Source organism: Leptonychotes weddellii, chromosome 6, assembly GCF_054177405.1.
Source record: "Leptonychotes weddellii isolate Sample4059 chromosome 6, ASM5417740v2, whole genome shotgun sequence".
Classification (NCBI taxonomy): domain Eukaryota; kingdom Metazoa; phylum Chordata; class Mammalia; order Carnivora; family Phocidae; genus Leptonychotes; species Leptonychotes weddellii.
The window spans coordinates 108,291,672-108,307,186 of NC_138374.1; the positions used below are offsets into that span (position 1 = coordinate 108,291,672).

At 37.9% G+C, this 15,515-nt stretch overlaps 2 protein-coding genes across 16 annotated transcripts in view; one reads left to right on the forward strand and one right to left on the reverse strand.

The window, feature by feature from the left end:
* CR2 (complement C3d receptor 2) overlaps positions 1-15,515 on the reverse strand; it is a 436,172-nt gene that overhangs the window by 323,046 nt on the left and 97,611 nt on the right. The gene's annotated exons all lie outside the window — the stretch shown is intronic.
* On the forward strand, positions 30-14,737 carry CD46 (CD46 molecule). Of its 15 annotated transcripts, none has more exons than XM_081824892.1 (6): positions 30-950; positions 3,416-3,468; positions 7,405-7,455; positions 7,960-7,995; positions 8,740-8,800; positions 9,709-14,737. In XM_081824892.1, exons 1-6 carry the CDS (start codon positions 940-942, stop codon positions 9,884-9,886), a joined length of 390 nt encoding a protein of 129 aa, XP_081681018.1. In that variant the 5' UTR covers positions 30-939; the 3' UTR covers positions 9,887-14,737. The 15 variants fall into 15 exon arrangements, 5 of the variants coding, with proteins under 5 accessions (XP_081681018.1, XP_081681017.1, XP_081681021.1 ...); XM_081824891.1 differs by having other exon boundaries at positions 3,416-3,463; XM_081824895.1 differs by having other exon boundaries at positions 3,416-3,463; positions 10,333-14,737.

The window sequence follows — 15,515 nt, forward strand, 5'->3', positions numbered from 1 at the left end:
AAAAAGAATCTATCGGGTCATGAGAGCAGTAGTTTACCTCTTAAGAGGTAGAGTGGAATGGGAAATAGCAGAGCCCGCTGGTATGAGGCTAACTTGTGTTTCAGGCCTGTGTGCTCATATACTGGTTTACAGGGTAAAATGTGTTGTTTGAGCTCTGGGTTGCAGGCCAGGATGTTTGGAAAACACTGCCCTAACTCCACTGGCCTTTGCATTTCTTGAACATCCCGGTTTGTGTATGTTGTTGCTACCTGAGTGCTTCCTTTTTGCCTATCTTTGCATGGCTACCTGCTTTTCAACTTGCAAATTTGAGCTCAAGTATTGCCTGCTCAGGAGGGTTTTTCCCACCTTTCTAGAAAAGCAGGGTATGCAATCAGTGTCAACATGACCTTCCAAAAGTCCCTAGAGCAAAGGAGGATCAAAACTTGCTCTTGAACTTACCCCAGATTTGTATGTGGCAGTCAGGCCTTTCTCAAACCTTGTCAGGAACGGGAAAAAATGTAGGAAGGCCAATAAATTATAATGCTAGTCTTTTCTAGATGGAAAAAAGTTATTCGATTTCTCTAAATCTGTTTCCCTGGAGTTAAAATGTACATTCGTATGCAGGTTTCTTGGGTGTCTTTTTTTTTTTTTTTTTCTTTCTTTTATTTAATACCTTGCCTTTCATTCCTTGTATGTTTCTTCCCGCTGGGAATTATTAGCTTGTATATTTTTTCTGCTCCTATGTTAGAGCAGCTTTCCATTAATTCTGGACTTTCTCCACTTTTCAGTGGTCAAATGTGATTATCCTGTAATTGAACATGGAAGACTGGTATCAGGAATCAGAGACAAATATTCCTACCAAGCAGTGGTTCTATTTGAATGCCTCCCAGGCTTCTATCTTAATGGCAGCAACCCAGTGTTCTGTGGTGGGACAAGTACTTGGGAGCCTGCGATGCCAAAATGTATCAGAGGTACAAATGTCTTTTTCCATCTTTTTGTGTTAGCTTTTATTTCTTCTTCCATATCATTCAATATCAATGATACTGAATCATTGAAAAGAGGAAATTTTACTACTTAACTCTGTCTTGTATTTATTTCCATGGTGGAGGCATGAGATAATATCTGTGTTGTGATTTTGTAAGTTTTCATAGGGTCTTAACAGGGCATGTATATCACACAGGTGTATAAATTTCTCTTTTGTAGTATTTGTAAGAATGCATAGCGACCACTTTTAGAATAGATTGAAGCATGAGAATTTTTACATGAATAAGTCAAGAATGAAAGGCATAAATCATATAAAAGAAAGCAGTAATTCCCAAGTAGTTGATCCTACATTATTTGGTTTTTCAGTATCGGTTTCTCCCAATGTAAAACCTCCAATTTTGAGTCATTCAGATTAGTACTTTCCTGCTTATATTTAACAAAAATCCTTTACGGTTGTTTTACACTCATTCATCATTTTTAGTAATGAAAGAATGAAGGACATGTTTATAGCCATTTTAGTTGTTATGTATAGTTATTCTAAAATTAGTTGGCATAGTCCGCAGATATAAAGACGTATGTAAATTGGGCAAGTTACACAAAGTGTAAGTGGGATGCATTTAGCACTTAGCACAGTGCCTGGCATATAGGAAGCTCCTAAAGGTAGCTCATATGACTTATTGCATCATTCAAATTATTATTAGTAAAGAGGAAGGTCTGTGGCTTCTATTTTTTAACATGTCATTGACTTTGCTGTTTATTCCTTTTAAAGGTGATCTGTTGGCTCCTTTAGGGTATCTTCCTGGTCCAGGACTATGTCTCAATTGCAGGACTGCAACCAGTTTAGTGTTTTTTGTTTTTGTTTTTTATGTAGCACAATTTAAACTGGGAAATTTCTGCTATCTCCAGTAAAAGACCTGAATGTCTTCCCTCACCCCCACCCCTTCCCGCTTCATATATTGGGCATTTATTTTTATTTGGCAATTGTACCTAAATTTCATAGCAACCAAAAGACAGGAAAAATCCTTATTCATTGAAATGAAATGGAGGATTTCTTGCAGGGACTGTTTGTCAGCTACTCTACTTAAGACTTGAAAGCTGATTTTGCTGTAACGGAAGGCAATATCTTCCTGATTTCAGTGCTGCTATCTCTGGTCTCTCTTTGCCTCAGAAAGGAAGAGACAACAGGAGTATGGGAGGAGCATTAGCCTGCGCTGACCTCATCAGGGTCCTAGTTGGGCTCTGCTTACTCAAGTAACCTTATTTCTGTGGACTTTACTGTTTCACGAAGGTGTTGAACTCAAACAGATCATGAATACTGACTTTTAATTTGTTTGTATATTTCCTATGGCCATATTATTTTAAAGGATTTGGGGAAATTAAGCATATTAACGTGGTAATGAGAATACTTCTTTTTATAATTCCTGTAAACCTAGTATCTGATAGCCTCCTTGTGTACTTTAGTTGAGTGCTGTGAGGTTTGGAGGGAAAGAAACGGTTTTTTGGTGGACTGATATATTAAGCTTGCATATGAAATTCATACTCCTTGACTCATCCATGTTTACTCACATGGTCCTGGTGGCTATATGCCTGTGCTGTACTATGTGTGTTGATATGCTCTTTTGAAGGACTTGAACCATAAACATTTCATAAAGGATTTATAAAACACTGATAGAGTTTAGTTTTGGTTTTAAGATTTTGTTTACTTATTTGAGAGAGAGAGAGAAATCACAAGCGGGGCGAGGGCAGAGAGAAAGGGAGAAGAAGCAGGCTCCCCGCTGAGCAAGGAGCCTGATGTGGGCAAGATCCCAGGACCCTGAGATCATGTCCTGAGCCAAAGGCAGACGCTTAACGGACTGAGCCACCCAGGCGGCCTTAGAGTTTAGTTTTTGAAAGAATTGTGAGAAGAAGCTTATGAAGAGAAGAAACTACAGTGGTCTTTTTTTAAAAATAAAAATCAAAACTCTCCATGGGATTGTCAATCATTTTTTATCATCGGTTAGAGAAAGACTATATCAAAAGGATCAGCAACATATAATGGTGTTAAGGCAGATCTAAATGTGCAAATATTTTTTAAAGGGCCCAAGAAATACTAGGCAGGAAAGAAAAAGATATAACTTTTTATGTAGTGTGATACTACTTGGATGATATATTTTTTTTAAGATATGTATGTTTACTCTGAACACATTATTTTTATGATTTACTATCAGTTAACTTCTAGGATTTCCATATAAAATACAAAGTTGTAGTGAACATTCTTATATATACATGCTTATATACTTGTGCAAATACATATTAGGTTAAATTCCCAGAAGTAGAATTGCAAAGTTTGGAAAGCATGTGTATTTTTCATTTTAAGAAATAATGAATCTTTTTAAAAAATAAAAAATCAACATTAAATCCATAAGTTTATATTGATAAGGCTGGTGAATTGAATCAAATTTATTTTTTCCAGGTTTCAAGCCTACTCATCCAACCAAACCTCCAGTTTTAAAGTATCCAGGCACAGTAATTCTTTCTCTTGCTTATATTGTTAACAACTTTATAAGGTGATGAGTACAAAGTTATGTCTTATTCTAATTTGCATTTCTTTAATTATCAATGAAGCTGAACTTTTTTTTGGTCTACATTGATTTATCCATACCCTTTGTTCATTTTTTAAAATTAGTTTTCTAAAATATTTTTCTTGTTGATTTGTGAGAGCTCATTATAAGTTAAAGCCCTTTTAATATGAAGTGAACATTTTTTCAGGGGTTTTTTGGCCTTATTTTCATTAGTCTGTTTTCTTTTAAGGTTTTTTATTGTATGCTATTAATTATAGATTGCTTTTTTTTAAGATTTTATCTATTTATTTGAGGGGGGGAGAGAGTGCACGAGGAGGGGGTGGGGCAGAGGGAGAGGGAGAAGCAGGGAGCTTAGCAGGGAGCCTGACTCTATCCCAGGACCCCGGGATCATGACCTCAGCCAAAGGCAGACACTTAACTGAGCCATCCAGGTGCCCCTAGATTGCTTTTTATAACTTTTTGTTGCATGAGTGGTATATGAATATATTTTTGTAAATTTTCAAACATTGTGAAAGTCTATGAGTAAAGAATTATCCTTCTTTTTCTCTAGTCTACTACCTGAATTAATCACTGTTAATAGTTTAGGCTATTTCATTTCTGTACATCAGCACCCTTAGATGTGTAGTTATACATATAGCTGGATATTTTTTCTTTTATGTTAAACAAAATTGACATCATATTGTATATATTTTTTTGAAACTTGCACTTTTTCCATTTAATGTTTTATATTGGGGTTATATTTAGATTTACTGCCGTTCTTTTCAATGATGACTTTGCAATATGTACCGTATTTATTTATTTCACTCTTCTGTTAGTGGTCTTCTACATGTGTAGAAATTTTACATCAATAGGTAGATGGATTAATAGATGTAACGATCTTTTCCCTAATGGCTATGTGTGTTGTGTCTTTCTTATAAAAGCTTTAGGTCTTCCTCATGCTACAACTTTATAAACATTTTAATCATGAGTTCTGATTGCAGTCTTTGTGTTGAAATCATTAATGCATCTGCAAATCATTATGGTGTATGGAGTGAGATCGAGTTTCTTTCCACCTCACCCACACCTACCCAGTGGCAAAGTGCAACATTTGTTGACTAAGTTGTTCTTTCTCCAACTGTTTTCAAGTGCCAGTTGTTTTGTCATTAAATTCATAGGTGTTCTAGTCATTTTTGTTTCCTTGAACTCTGACCATTCTCCTGACAGTACTGAATCATTTTTTTCCACTCTAATACTATGATCTGTTTTAATATCTGGCAGACTACTTCCTTTTCAGAAATGTTCAGACTGTTCTGTTAATTTTTCTAGGTAAACTTTTATTATATTTTATTACTATTTTAACCATTTTAAGTGTACACTTCACTTGGCATTATTGTATCCACATTGTTTGTAACCATCACTACTATCAACTTTTTCATAGTCTCAAATTGAAACATTATACTCATTAAACAATAACTCTCAATTCCTCCCCCCCAGCCGTGGTAAACATTCTGTTTTCTGTCTTTATGCATTTGACTAGTCTAGGTACTTCATAGAAATGGAATTATTTCTGCCTCATTTCACTTAGCATAATGTTTTCAAGGTTCATCCACCTTGTAGCATGTATCAGAACTTTATTCCTTTTTATGGCTGAATAATATTACATTGCCTTTTATATTTTGTTTATTCATTCATCTGTTGATAGACATTTGGGTTGTTTCCATATTTTGGCTACTCTAGTAATATTTCTCTGAATATTGGCTTTCAAGTGTTTGAATCCTGTTCTCAGTGGTAAACTTGAAAATTGAAAATTTTCCATTTTGAGTCCCTGTTAGCAGTTTTGGGGTGCTGTATACCTAGGGGTAGAATTGCTGGTTTTATGATAATTCGATGTTTACATTTTTGAGGAACAACCATACTGTCTTCCACAGTGGATGTACATTTTACATTCCCACCAGCAATGCACAAGAGTTCCAATTTCTTCACTTCTGCCAACGCATATTATTTTCTGCTTTTTGATAATAACCATCATAATGTATGTTAGGTAATATATGAGGTAGAATCTCATTGTGGTTTTTATTTGCATTTCCCTAACAATCAGTAATGTGTTGCACGACTTTTCCTGTGCTTATTGACCACCTGTATATCTTTTTTGGAGAAATGTCTATTCAAGTCCTTTGTCCATTTTTGATGGGTTGTGGTTCTTTTGTTTTTGTTTTTGAGTTTTAGGAGTTCATTTTATATTTTGGATATTAATCCCTTATTATATGAGTTTCAGATACTTTCTCCCATTCTGTTGGTTGCTTTTTCACTCTATTGTTAGTGTTCTTCGATGTTCAAAAGTTTTTAGGTTTGATGTAGTCTAAGTTATGTTTTTTCTTTTGTTGCTTATGCTTTTGGTGTCACATTCAATAAATCATTGCCAGATCCAACATCATGAAGCATGTAGTCTTATTTTCTTCTAAGGGTTTTATAGTTTTAGATCTCTAGGGTCTTTGATCCATTTTGAATTAATTTTTGTATTTGGTGAATGGCAAGGGTAAAAATTCATCCTTTTGTGTATGTGGTTATCCAGTTTTCAAAACCATTTGTGAAAAAGACTGCTCTTTCCCTGTTGAATGTTGTCAGCACCCTTGTGGAGAATTACTTAACTATATAACCAAAGGTTTATTTTGTGGCTTCTATTCCATTGGTCTGTAGGTCTGTCTTTATGCCAGCACCATTCTGGTTTGGTTATTGTAGCTTTATAGTAAGTTTTGAAATCAGGAAGTATGAGTCCTTTCAACTTTGCTTTCTCTTTTCATGATTGCCTAGTCCCTTGAGATTCTGTATGAATTTTCAGATGGATTTTTCTTTTTCTGCAAAGAGCATCATTAGGATTTTGATAGGGGTTGCACTTCATCTGTAGACTGTATCATATTTACATCTTAACATTAGTAGGCCCTCCAATCCACAAACGCAGGGATTGCTTTCCCTTTATTTCTGTCTTTTTAAATTTCTTTCTGCAATATTTTATAGTTTTCAGTGTACAAATCTTTTACCTCCTTTGTCATGTTTATTCCAAAGTCTTTTACTCTTTTTGATTCAACTATAAATGGAATTGTTTTCTTAATTTCCTTTTTAAAAAAGATTGCTTATTGTTAGTGTGTAGAAATGCAATTGATTTTCACATGTCGATTTTGTATCCTGCAACTTTACTGAATTCATTTATTAGTTCTACCAGGCCTGTGGTGTGTGTGTGTGCGTGTGTGTGTAATCTTTAAAGTTTTCTATGTAAAAGATCATGTCACCTATGAACAGAGATCATTTAATTTCTTCCCAATTTAAATGCTTTTTATTTCTTTTTTAACTAATTGTTCTGATATGAACTTGCAATATTATGTTGAATAGAAGTGGCAAACACAGGCACCCTGTCCTGTTCCTGATCTTAAGGGAAAAACTTTAGTCTTTTGCCATTAAATATGATGTTGGCCATGCGTTTTTCTTAAGTGGCTTTTGTTACGTTGAAGATTCTTTCTGTTCCAGATCAACTTCTAAATTGTTTTGAAGTCCTCCTCTACTTCTGATTTTAGTCATTTTACTAATTTCCTTAGTAACAAACCCTGAATTCTACAATGTGTAGAATCATGTTGAATTCAGGCTAATCTTGAGGATACAGTAGTGATAAATTTGCTTCCTCTACCACAGAATATTGTCACAGGAAATATCAGTGGACAGGAAGAAGATTGTTGATGACATCAAATATAAACTTATAATTTATGATACCACTTTTATGGACACACATTAAGGAAAATGAAGTTATAAATAGTTTTATACAAAGGCAAAAAATAAAACCAGTGAATTTATGGATCTTTAAGCTTTGGTCTGTCTTTCTTTTTTAACTTATTTCCATTTTTTTCCCTAGGCTATCCTGAGCCCAACGACCCACTAACATTTGAAGACTTTGAGGAATTAGGTATTATTTTGGCTACTAATTACTCTGCATTATGAGGCCTTGGAGTTCTACATGGACATATCTATTGTGTTCCAATCATTTGTAGTTAAGGAAGGAACAAAGTTTCACAAAATTTGACATTTCTAGTTTAAATTTTAGTAGTCCAGATAACACGATGAACGTAAGTGGTACTGTGTATGGAGATGTGTAGGTAATTTCCTCTAATCTAGGGAATTCTGATAGTCCTGGTAAGCTTTACTAAATAACCTGGTGCAGTACCGACAGCACAAAACAATGAAAAGTCAGGTTCCAGTGAAGAGTTTCACAAGATGGATCCTAAACCTGGAATCTGATTAGAAGGGTTCTATGATCAGAATGAGCGGGACACACTAGCGCTCACGCTAAAACTAGACCGAGGAGCAACTTCTTTGCAGTAGCGTATAGATGATCTGATCAGAATTAAATGGAACTACCCTCTGGGACCCTTGTATGCTCAGTCTTCAGACTCTTTTCATTTTTTCTCAGACGCAGGAATCATTGCTGTGATTGTTCTTACTATTCGTAAGTAGCCTGAATGTTGATGCCACTTAATCAAAATCTGACTGCAAAGAAGTGCATTATTTTTTTTTAAGATTTTATTTATTTATTTATTTATTTATTTATTTGTCAGAGAGAGCGCGTGTGCACACAAACAGGGGAAGGGGCAGGCAGAGCAGACAGAGGGAGAAGCAGGCTCCCCACTGAGCAGGGTGCCCGATGCAGGACTCGATCTCAGGAACCCCGGGGATCATGACCTGAGCCGAAGGCAAACGCTTAACCGACTGAGCCACCCAGGCACCCCTAGAAGTGCATTATTTTTTAAATGAACTTCTCAGTTTCTATAGTTTATATAGCTTGAAATGAAGTCCACCAGTCTAGAATAGCCTGACCTTGTATATGATACACTACATTTTGCTGGTGAATGTATATTCTTTTATACTGTACATGTCCGCTTATTAACAAACCCTAAAGACTACAATGTGTTTTCAGGATGACTGGTCATGAGTTTGCATCCCAAAGATGCTTTGGGTAATTTTCTAAACTAAGCAAGGATTCTTCTCTGGCTTCCTGTGGACTATTCAAGTGACTCCAGGGAATGGGCTTTAGATAGTAAAAGAGTCCAGATGAATAGACATGTGCTTAAATAAAATAACATTTTCTAACTACTGAAATGCGACCAACACTTACTTATTTCTGCTGCTAAATTTTGAATCTTGACAAGCAGCTCTCAGAGTTTTATGTCCTTTGTTTCCTGGTCTCTTGCAGTTGTCGGCCTTGCGGTACTTTGCACCTGCCTGTATAGATGTTTTCAAAGGGAGAAGAAAGGGTAAATAAAAGCATATTCTTTCTAACTAACTCATGGTCCTTCTCACTCTTGATGTTATTTTGTGCAGCTTTTCTGTTTGTCCTGCATACCGTCTTTTTTTCGAAACTGTGCCTGCATGAGCGCACCATCCTGGTTGCATGTGTTTACTGAAACGACCTCAGGCTGCTCTTACTGCCCCTGCAGTCAGAGGACTCTGTGCAGAGTGGCCGTGGCTATTAGGACTGCAAGAAACGTTTCTGTGGGATTTGAGAGTTAGGTTCTGTAGCAAATCACGGACCATTATGGGGCCTTCCCCACCCAGCTTTACCCTGTGTCCTACACCGGACTGGTGGCCAAGATGAAATTTAGAATGGCTCACTGTGGAGGCTTAGACAGTTGTATTCGTCGGAATTTGTATGATGAAAGTTTCCATTTGTCTGTGTAACTTAGGTAATTGTAAGAAGCTACGTAGGTTCTCATTCACATACCCAATTTGATTTGTTTTTATGTAGAGTTGTTACTTATACTTGCTGAACTGGGGAAGGAAAAACAACACTATTTGATTTCCCTCTTATGTTCTCTTAATTTACTAGGCTGCAGTAAAACTGATGGGATTAAACTAAACATTACTGAGGGTTAAGATTTACAAGGCACCTCATTAACTTTATCTTTGTTTTTTCTATAAAACTGAAAAAAGAGGGGGCTTATAATAGAAAACATGTGTACAAGTATCTAGGGAAAATAGGTTTTTAAACATCAAACTTAAATTTTAATGAAATGTCTTTCAATTTAGTAAAAGACTTAGAACAAATCCTAGAGCATAGACCAAGATTGGGTGCTTTGAAACTGCTGATTTTTTAGTGATTTTTTGTCATTTTCTTTCCCTGTAGCTTTGAAAATAGCTTTAACATCAAACCTACTAATTTTAGGGACACCTGGGTGGCTCAGTCGGTAAAGCGTCTGCCTTCGGCTCAGCTCATGATCCCAGGCTCCTGGGATCGAGTCCCGCATCAGGCTCTCTACTTGGCGGGGAGCCTGCTTCTCCTTCTCCCTCTGCCTGCCACTCACCCTGCTTGTGTTCTCTCACTCTCTCTGACAAATAAATAAAATTTAAAGAAAACTAATAATTTTAGGGCTCTTGGTATTCATGGTTTGTGATATATTTTGCCTTTATATTAATCCTCTGGTTTAGGCTATGTAAAAAAAGTACATTCGTTACACATAAAGAACTCAAACTTTTTCTATTATTGGTTATCTTTTTTAAACCACAATGCCTTTGTTTGAATCTTCAATCTTATATTTGTAGAACACATGATATGCATTTTGGATTTCTCAATCAGTAGTACATTTTTTAAGTCACATATACACAATAGCGTGGGTAGGGAATATTGTCAGTAGAATAATTTTACAAGTCCAAAAGTTTTGTATAGAAATAAATTCTCAAGAAAGGAAAACAAAATAGCTTTCTGCTCCTTACTTTCCTTTTTTGTTTAAATTCTCTGCATCAAAATACTTACTGGGTCCTTAACAAGTATTACTCAAACTCTCCCTAGCTACCAATTAGTGGGTCTTGTAACCTGAGCCTCTCGTTTAACATGGCAACATAAGAGGATCCTGAACTCACCTCCTCTCATACACACGGAACCTACAGCTGCATATAAAACAGTTCCCTCTGAAAGAAATCTGAAAACTAACTTGATGGACTCCTACACATTGGGTGGATAAAAAACCCACATCAAGGGGCACCTGGCTGGCTCAGTTGGTGGACCATCTGACTCTTGATCTTGGGGTTGTGAATTCAAGCCCCACATGGAGCATGGAGCCTGCTTTAAAAAACAAAACAAAACAAAAATGCACATCAAAATGGGTAGGAGAGACCGAGATAGTATCTCACCATAAAATCCTCAAATGTGCTAACCCACAGTCGGGCAGGAACTCACAACTCTGAGCTTCTTCCTGGAAAGCAAAATGTTTGAACCCCACATCTGGCACCCCATCTTTTAAGACCTGCACCTGAGAGATAGGTCCACAAAACATCTAGCTTGAAAGCCAATGGGGCTTATGTCTACGAGGCTATAACGAATCGAGAAACAGTTCTTAAAGTGCCCATGTGGATTTACTTTGGCTAACCCCCCAGGTACAGAGGAGAGGCAGCTGACTGAAACGCCTGGTCTTTCCGTGAAAGAGACCTATTTGCTTGTGTTAAAAGCTTTGGGCTGAAGGGCAGGTATCTAATGTCACACACACCTAGGACCCAACTGAAATATTCTTCAAAGCTCATGGAGGCTGGAGGGCCCCATCTCCCTCCGGTCCCTCTGCCTGGCTCTCAGCTGCTGGTATCTTTCAGAAGGGAGCTTGTGCACAAATCCGGGGCTCTGATGTTTATAGCTGCCACCCAGGGAACACCCCTTGATTGCCTGGCACCGGGACCATAACAGAGAAGGAGCTGTTAACTGGCCATGCCCCAGGACACAGCGCACAGGCAGCAGTCTGAAATGCGCCCCCAGTCTTTCTGGAAAGGAGGCCTATTAGCGTATCTTCGTCGCTGAGGCCTGAGGGACAGGCTTCTATCGAAACACACGGCTGGCTGTGGTCCTTTCCAGAGACCTCGGAGAGCCCGCGCTATCTTCCACCGTCCCTCTGCTGGACTCCACATTGCTAGGAGTTTGTGCACCTGTCTGATGGCCCGCGGGCCTTACATCTGCAGGTCACACAGGGCTGTAATAAATGGAGAAACAGCTGTCAACTTCTGCCCAGTCCAGGACGTAGCACAGAGGTGGCCGACTGAAGTCATGCCAGTCTTTCTACGACAGGCCTTTTAGCTTATCTGCAGAGCTGTGGCCTAAGCAACAGGCTTCTAATGAAACACATGTGGGGGAGCCCAGGACAAATCCTCTCCAGAGACTGAGAGACTGACAGTCACCATCTTCGAACTCTCCTTCTACCCTGCCCCAGGTTGTCCGTGTCTCTGGGAAAGGACCTTATGTACACGGCTGACGCCCCAGCTTTTGTGGCTACTACCCACAGGACACATCCCCTGATAACCGGCCCTGGAGGTCAGCGGGACGGTAGCAAAGGAACAGTTCTTAACTGACTGTCACCACAGGGCCCAGTGCAGAGGGAGCGCACAGAAACGTCCATTGCCCAGCGTTCCCCCGAAAGAGGTATATTTGCATGCTTTGTAAGCCGGCACCTGAGCGGCTGGCTTCCAACCAGCCTGTGTGCTGACTGGGATCTTCCTCTCCAGGACACCGAGCATTCTTGACACACCCTCAACTCCTGAGAGCCACTGACAACAAAGTAGGCTGCTAGGACAATCCCAAAGGTTTGAGAGACAACCAAGAGCTAGGGCAGGGTTGAACAGTAAGTTATATCCCCTACACCAGGATGCTGCTTTAGGACTGGGAGAGCTGTTTTATCGAATGCCTAGAAACCAACAAGGTCAAGGAAAATGAAGAAACAAAGGAATATGTTCCAAGTGAAAGAACAAGATAAAGCCTCGGAAAAAGGTCATAGTGAAATGGAATTAGTGATTTACCTGTTCATCAATAGATGAGTGGATAATGAAACAGTGGTACATATGCAATGGGATATTATTCAGCCATAAAAAAAAGGAGGAAATCTTGCTATTTGTGACAACATGGATGGACGTAGAGGGCATTTTGCTAAGTGCGGTAAGACCGAGCACACAAATAGCATATGATCTCACTTACGTGTGGTCTCTTAAAAAAAAAATACAACAACAACTAGATACAGGGAACAGATTAGTGGTTGCCGAAGCGGGTGGCAGGGGTGGGTGAGATGGATGAAGGAGGTCAAAAAGGTACAAACTTCCAGTTACAAATAGGTCACAGAATGTAATGCACAGCATGGTAATATGGTTAATAACACTGTATTGTATATTTGAAAGTTGCTAAGAGTAGATCTTAAAAGTTTTCATAACAAGAAAAAAATATTTTAACTGTATGGTGATGGATGTTAACTAGATTTATTCATGGCAATAATTTTGCAGATTTACAAATCTCACATGATTCTGTTGTATAGTTTTAGGTATACATGTAAATATATGTAAATTATACCTCAATTTTTCTTTAAAAAGGGCAAACAATCTGAATACACATTCTTCCAAAGAAGACATAGAAATTGCCAACAGGTGTATGAAAAGATGCTCAACATCACTAAACATCTGGGAAATGCAAATCAAAACCACCAAGAGATATCATCTCACAACTGTTAGAATGGCTATTGTCAAAAAAATATGACCGTAGTTGGCGAGGATCATGAAAAAGGGGAACCCTTGTGCACTATTGGTGGGAATGTAAATTAGTGTACCATATGGAAAATAGTATGGAGGTTCCTGAAAAAATTAAAAATAGAGTTAACTTACCCATCAATTCCATTTATGGGTATTTATCTTAAGGAGAGGATATCACTGTTTTGAAAATATGTCTGCACACCAGTGTTCTTTGCAACATTATTTACAATAAGATACGAAAACGACCTAAATGTCCATCAATGAATAAATGGATAAAGAAAATATGGTACATATATATATATATATACACCGTAAAATGAAAATATGGTGTCTGTGTATATACTATATATATATTATGGAATATTGTACATATAAATATATAATGGAATATTATATATAGTTGTATAACCCATTATATAGATTCCATCATCTGATGATATATTATCCAGTCATAAAAAAAGAAATCCTGCCATTTGTGACAACATGGATGGACCTTCAAGCATTATGCCAAGTGAAATAAATCAGAGAAAGACAAATACTTTATGATATCACTTATATGTGGAACCTTAAAAAAATGGACTCATAGATACAGAGGAAAGTTTAGTGGATGCTGGAGATGGGGCGGGGTGGGGAAGGATGGGGGAAATGGGTGTTAGTTGCATTGAGTGAAGGTGGCCAAAAGGTACAGACTTCCAGTTTGTAGGATGTACTGGATCGCTGAGATTTAATTTACAGAATGGTGACTATAGTTAATAATACTGTATGACACGTTTGAAAGTTGCTAAGGGAATCCATCTGTAAAGTGTTTGTCACACACACACAATATATGTGTAACTGTGTGGTGATGGATGTTAACTAAACTTATTGTGATCATTTTGCAATATGTACGTTTCTCAAATCATGTGTCCATCTAAAGCTAAAACAATAGTCTATGTCGATTATCTTTCAATTTTTTTTAAAGGCCATACGTTACCACTTACCATCCAAATTTTCTTTGTAAACAGAAAATTGCAATAATAAAATTTTTAAATATTTTCAGAAAATATATCTTTAACCAGTGCAATGTAATTAATTCTATATATAATAGCATAATTTGGAGGGAAAAGAGTTAAAAAAATAGTGTGGGAGGGGAAATTCATAAATGCCTATGAGCTAATTTACAAAGTATATAGAGATCTTTTAGGATATATATTACCCCTTTCCTGACAGGAACATACTCAGTTAGAAATTCAGTATTATAGAATGGCTTTAATCAATTTTAGATTCTCTAGATTATTTCACATCAAGACATCGAACTATCTTATCTAACTCTTTAGGTTCTATGTTGTTTCAAAGCTGAAGTCTCTCTAATGCGGGTTGGTGGTATACCTTTCTCCTTTAGAATCTAGAGCAATGCTCCTCTAATGTTCATGTGCACACTAATCACCTGGGATCTTGTTACAATGCAGATTCTGAGTCATTAAGTCTGGTGCAGTGCCTGGTGTTTTCAGTCTATCATGAGCGCCCAGCGATGTTGCTGCTCCCCTGGGCTACACTCTGAGTAACCAGAGGGGCTGGCTTTATGGATATGCTCACATTCTTGAAATTTGAAGAAACACCATAAAGCTTGGAAAAATTTTTCTCCTGTTCAAGATAATTGGACTTTTTAAAGATTTCCTATGAGTTTGTTTTGAAAGAGTGTGGGCTCATCTTTACCTTTACTTGCTGTGTTTAAAAAAGTAAAGATTTCTGTTAGATTCTTTGCCCTGCTCAATGTCCCTCACCTTCCTCCCTGAGACGGAGTGTTGTTGCCTTAGAAACTTCCTTATGAAACTGTAAATTGTATGCAGTAACTGCTGTATTCCTAGGGGGTAGCTCTGGAAGCAGGGCACTAGGCACAGACCGTCCCAAATTGCTGCCAAAACTTGGTACAAAATGGATTTTGATTTAAACTTGTATTTGTGATGACTTGGGAACACAGTTACCCTTCCGTGGCCTCCATCCCAAACTACAAACATCGTGTAAGTCGTCATTTTTCAGGCCATCAAACGTCTCTGAACGAGTTGATGAACGCAGCCCCACGCTGAAGGGTTCTGCGAGAGTTGTCTGTTCCTTAGTCTCAGCTAGGAATAGAATGGGATCCCGGGGCGCGTGAAATGGGCCCCACCCACACACCTCTTCCTCTTTCCTTCCGGTTTCCTTTCTTACCTCATTTGCTGCCATACTTTCTCATCCGGGGATCATCGGCTCTTTCCTGGTACTTCGCTACTGCTTGAGTCCTGTCTGGCTTGGCAAGACTATGCGGCTCCAGAAAACAGATGCCTTTGCTTGACATCAGTGTGTTCACATACGGGTGGTGATTTTCGTTTCATAAATGTATGATTCTCTCTACTCTGGTGACCTCATCCCTGGAGAAGCGAGAGTTTGCTGAAGTCCATTAGAATTATTTACATACTTTATGTGTTTTATTACCGGTGACTCAATAGTTCTCCTGGTTTTTTT

Coding starts and splice junctions, on each gene's coding strand:
- CD46 (XM_081824891.1), top strand. Junction 3,464..7,404: donor TCCAGTTTTAAAGTATCCAG/GCACAGTAATTC, acceptor TTTTTTCCCTAG/GCTATCCTGAGCCCAACGAC. Junction 7,456..7,959: donor TGAAGACTTTGAGGAATTAG/GTATTATTTTGG, acceptor ATTTTTTCTCAG/ACGCAGGAATCATTGCTGTG.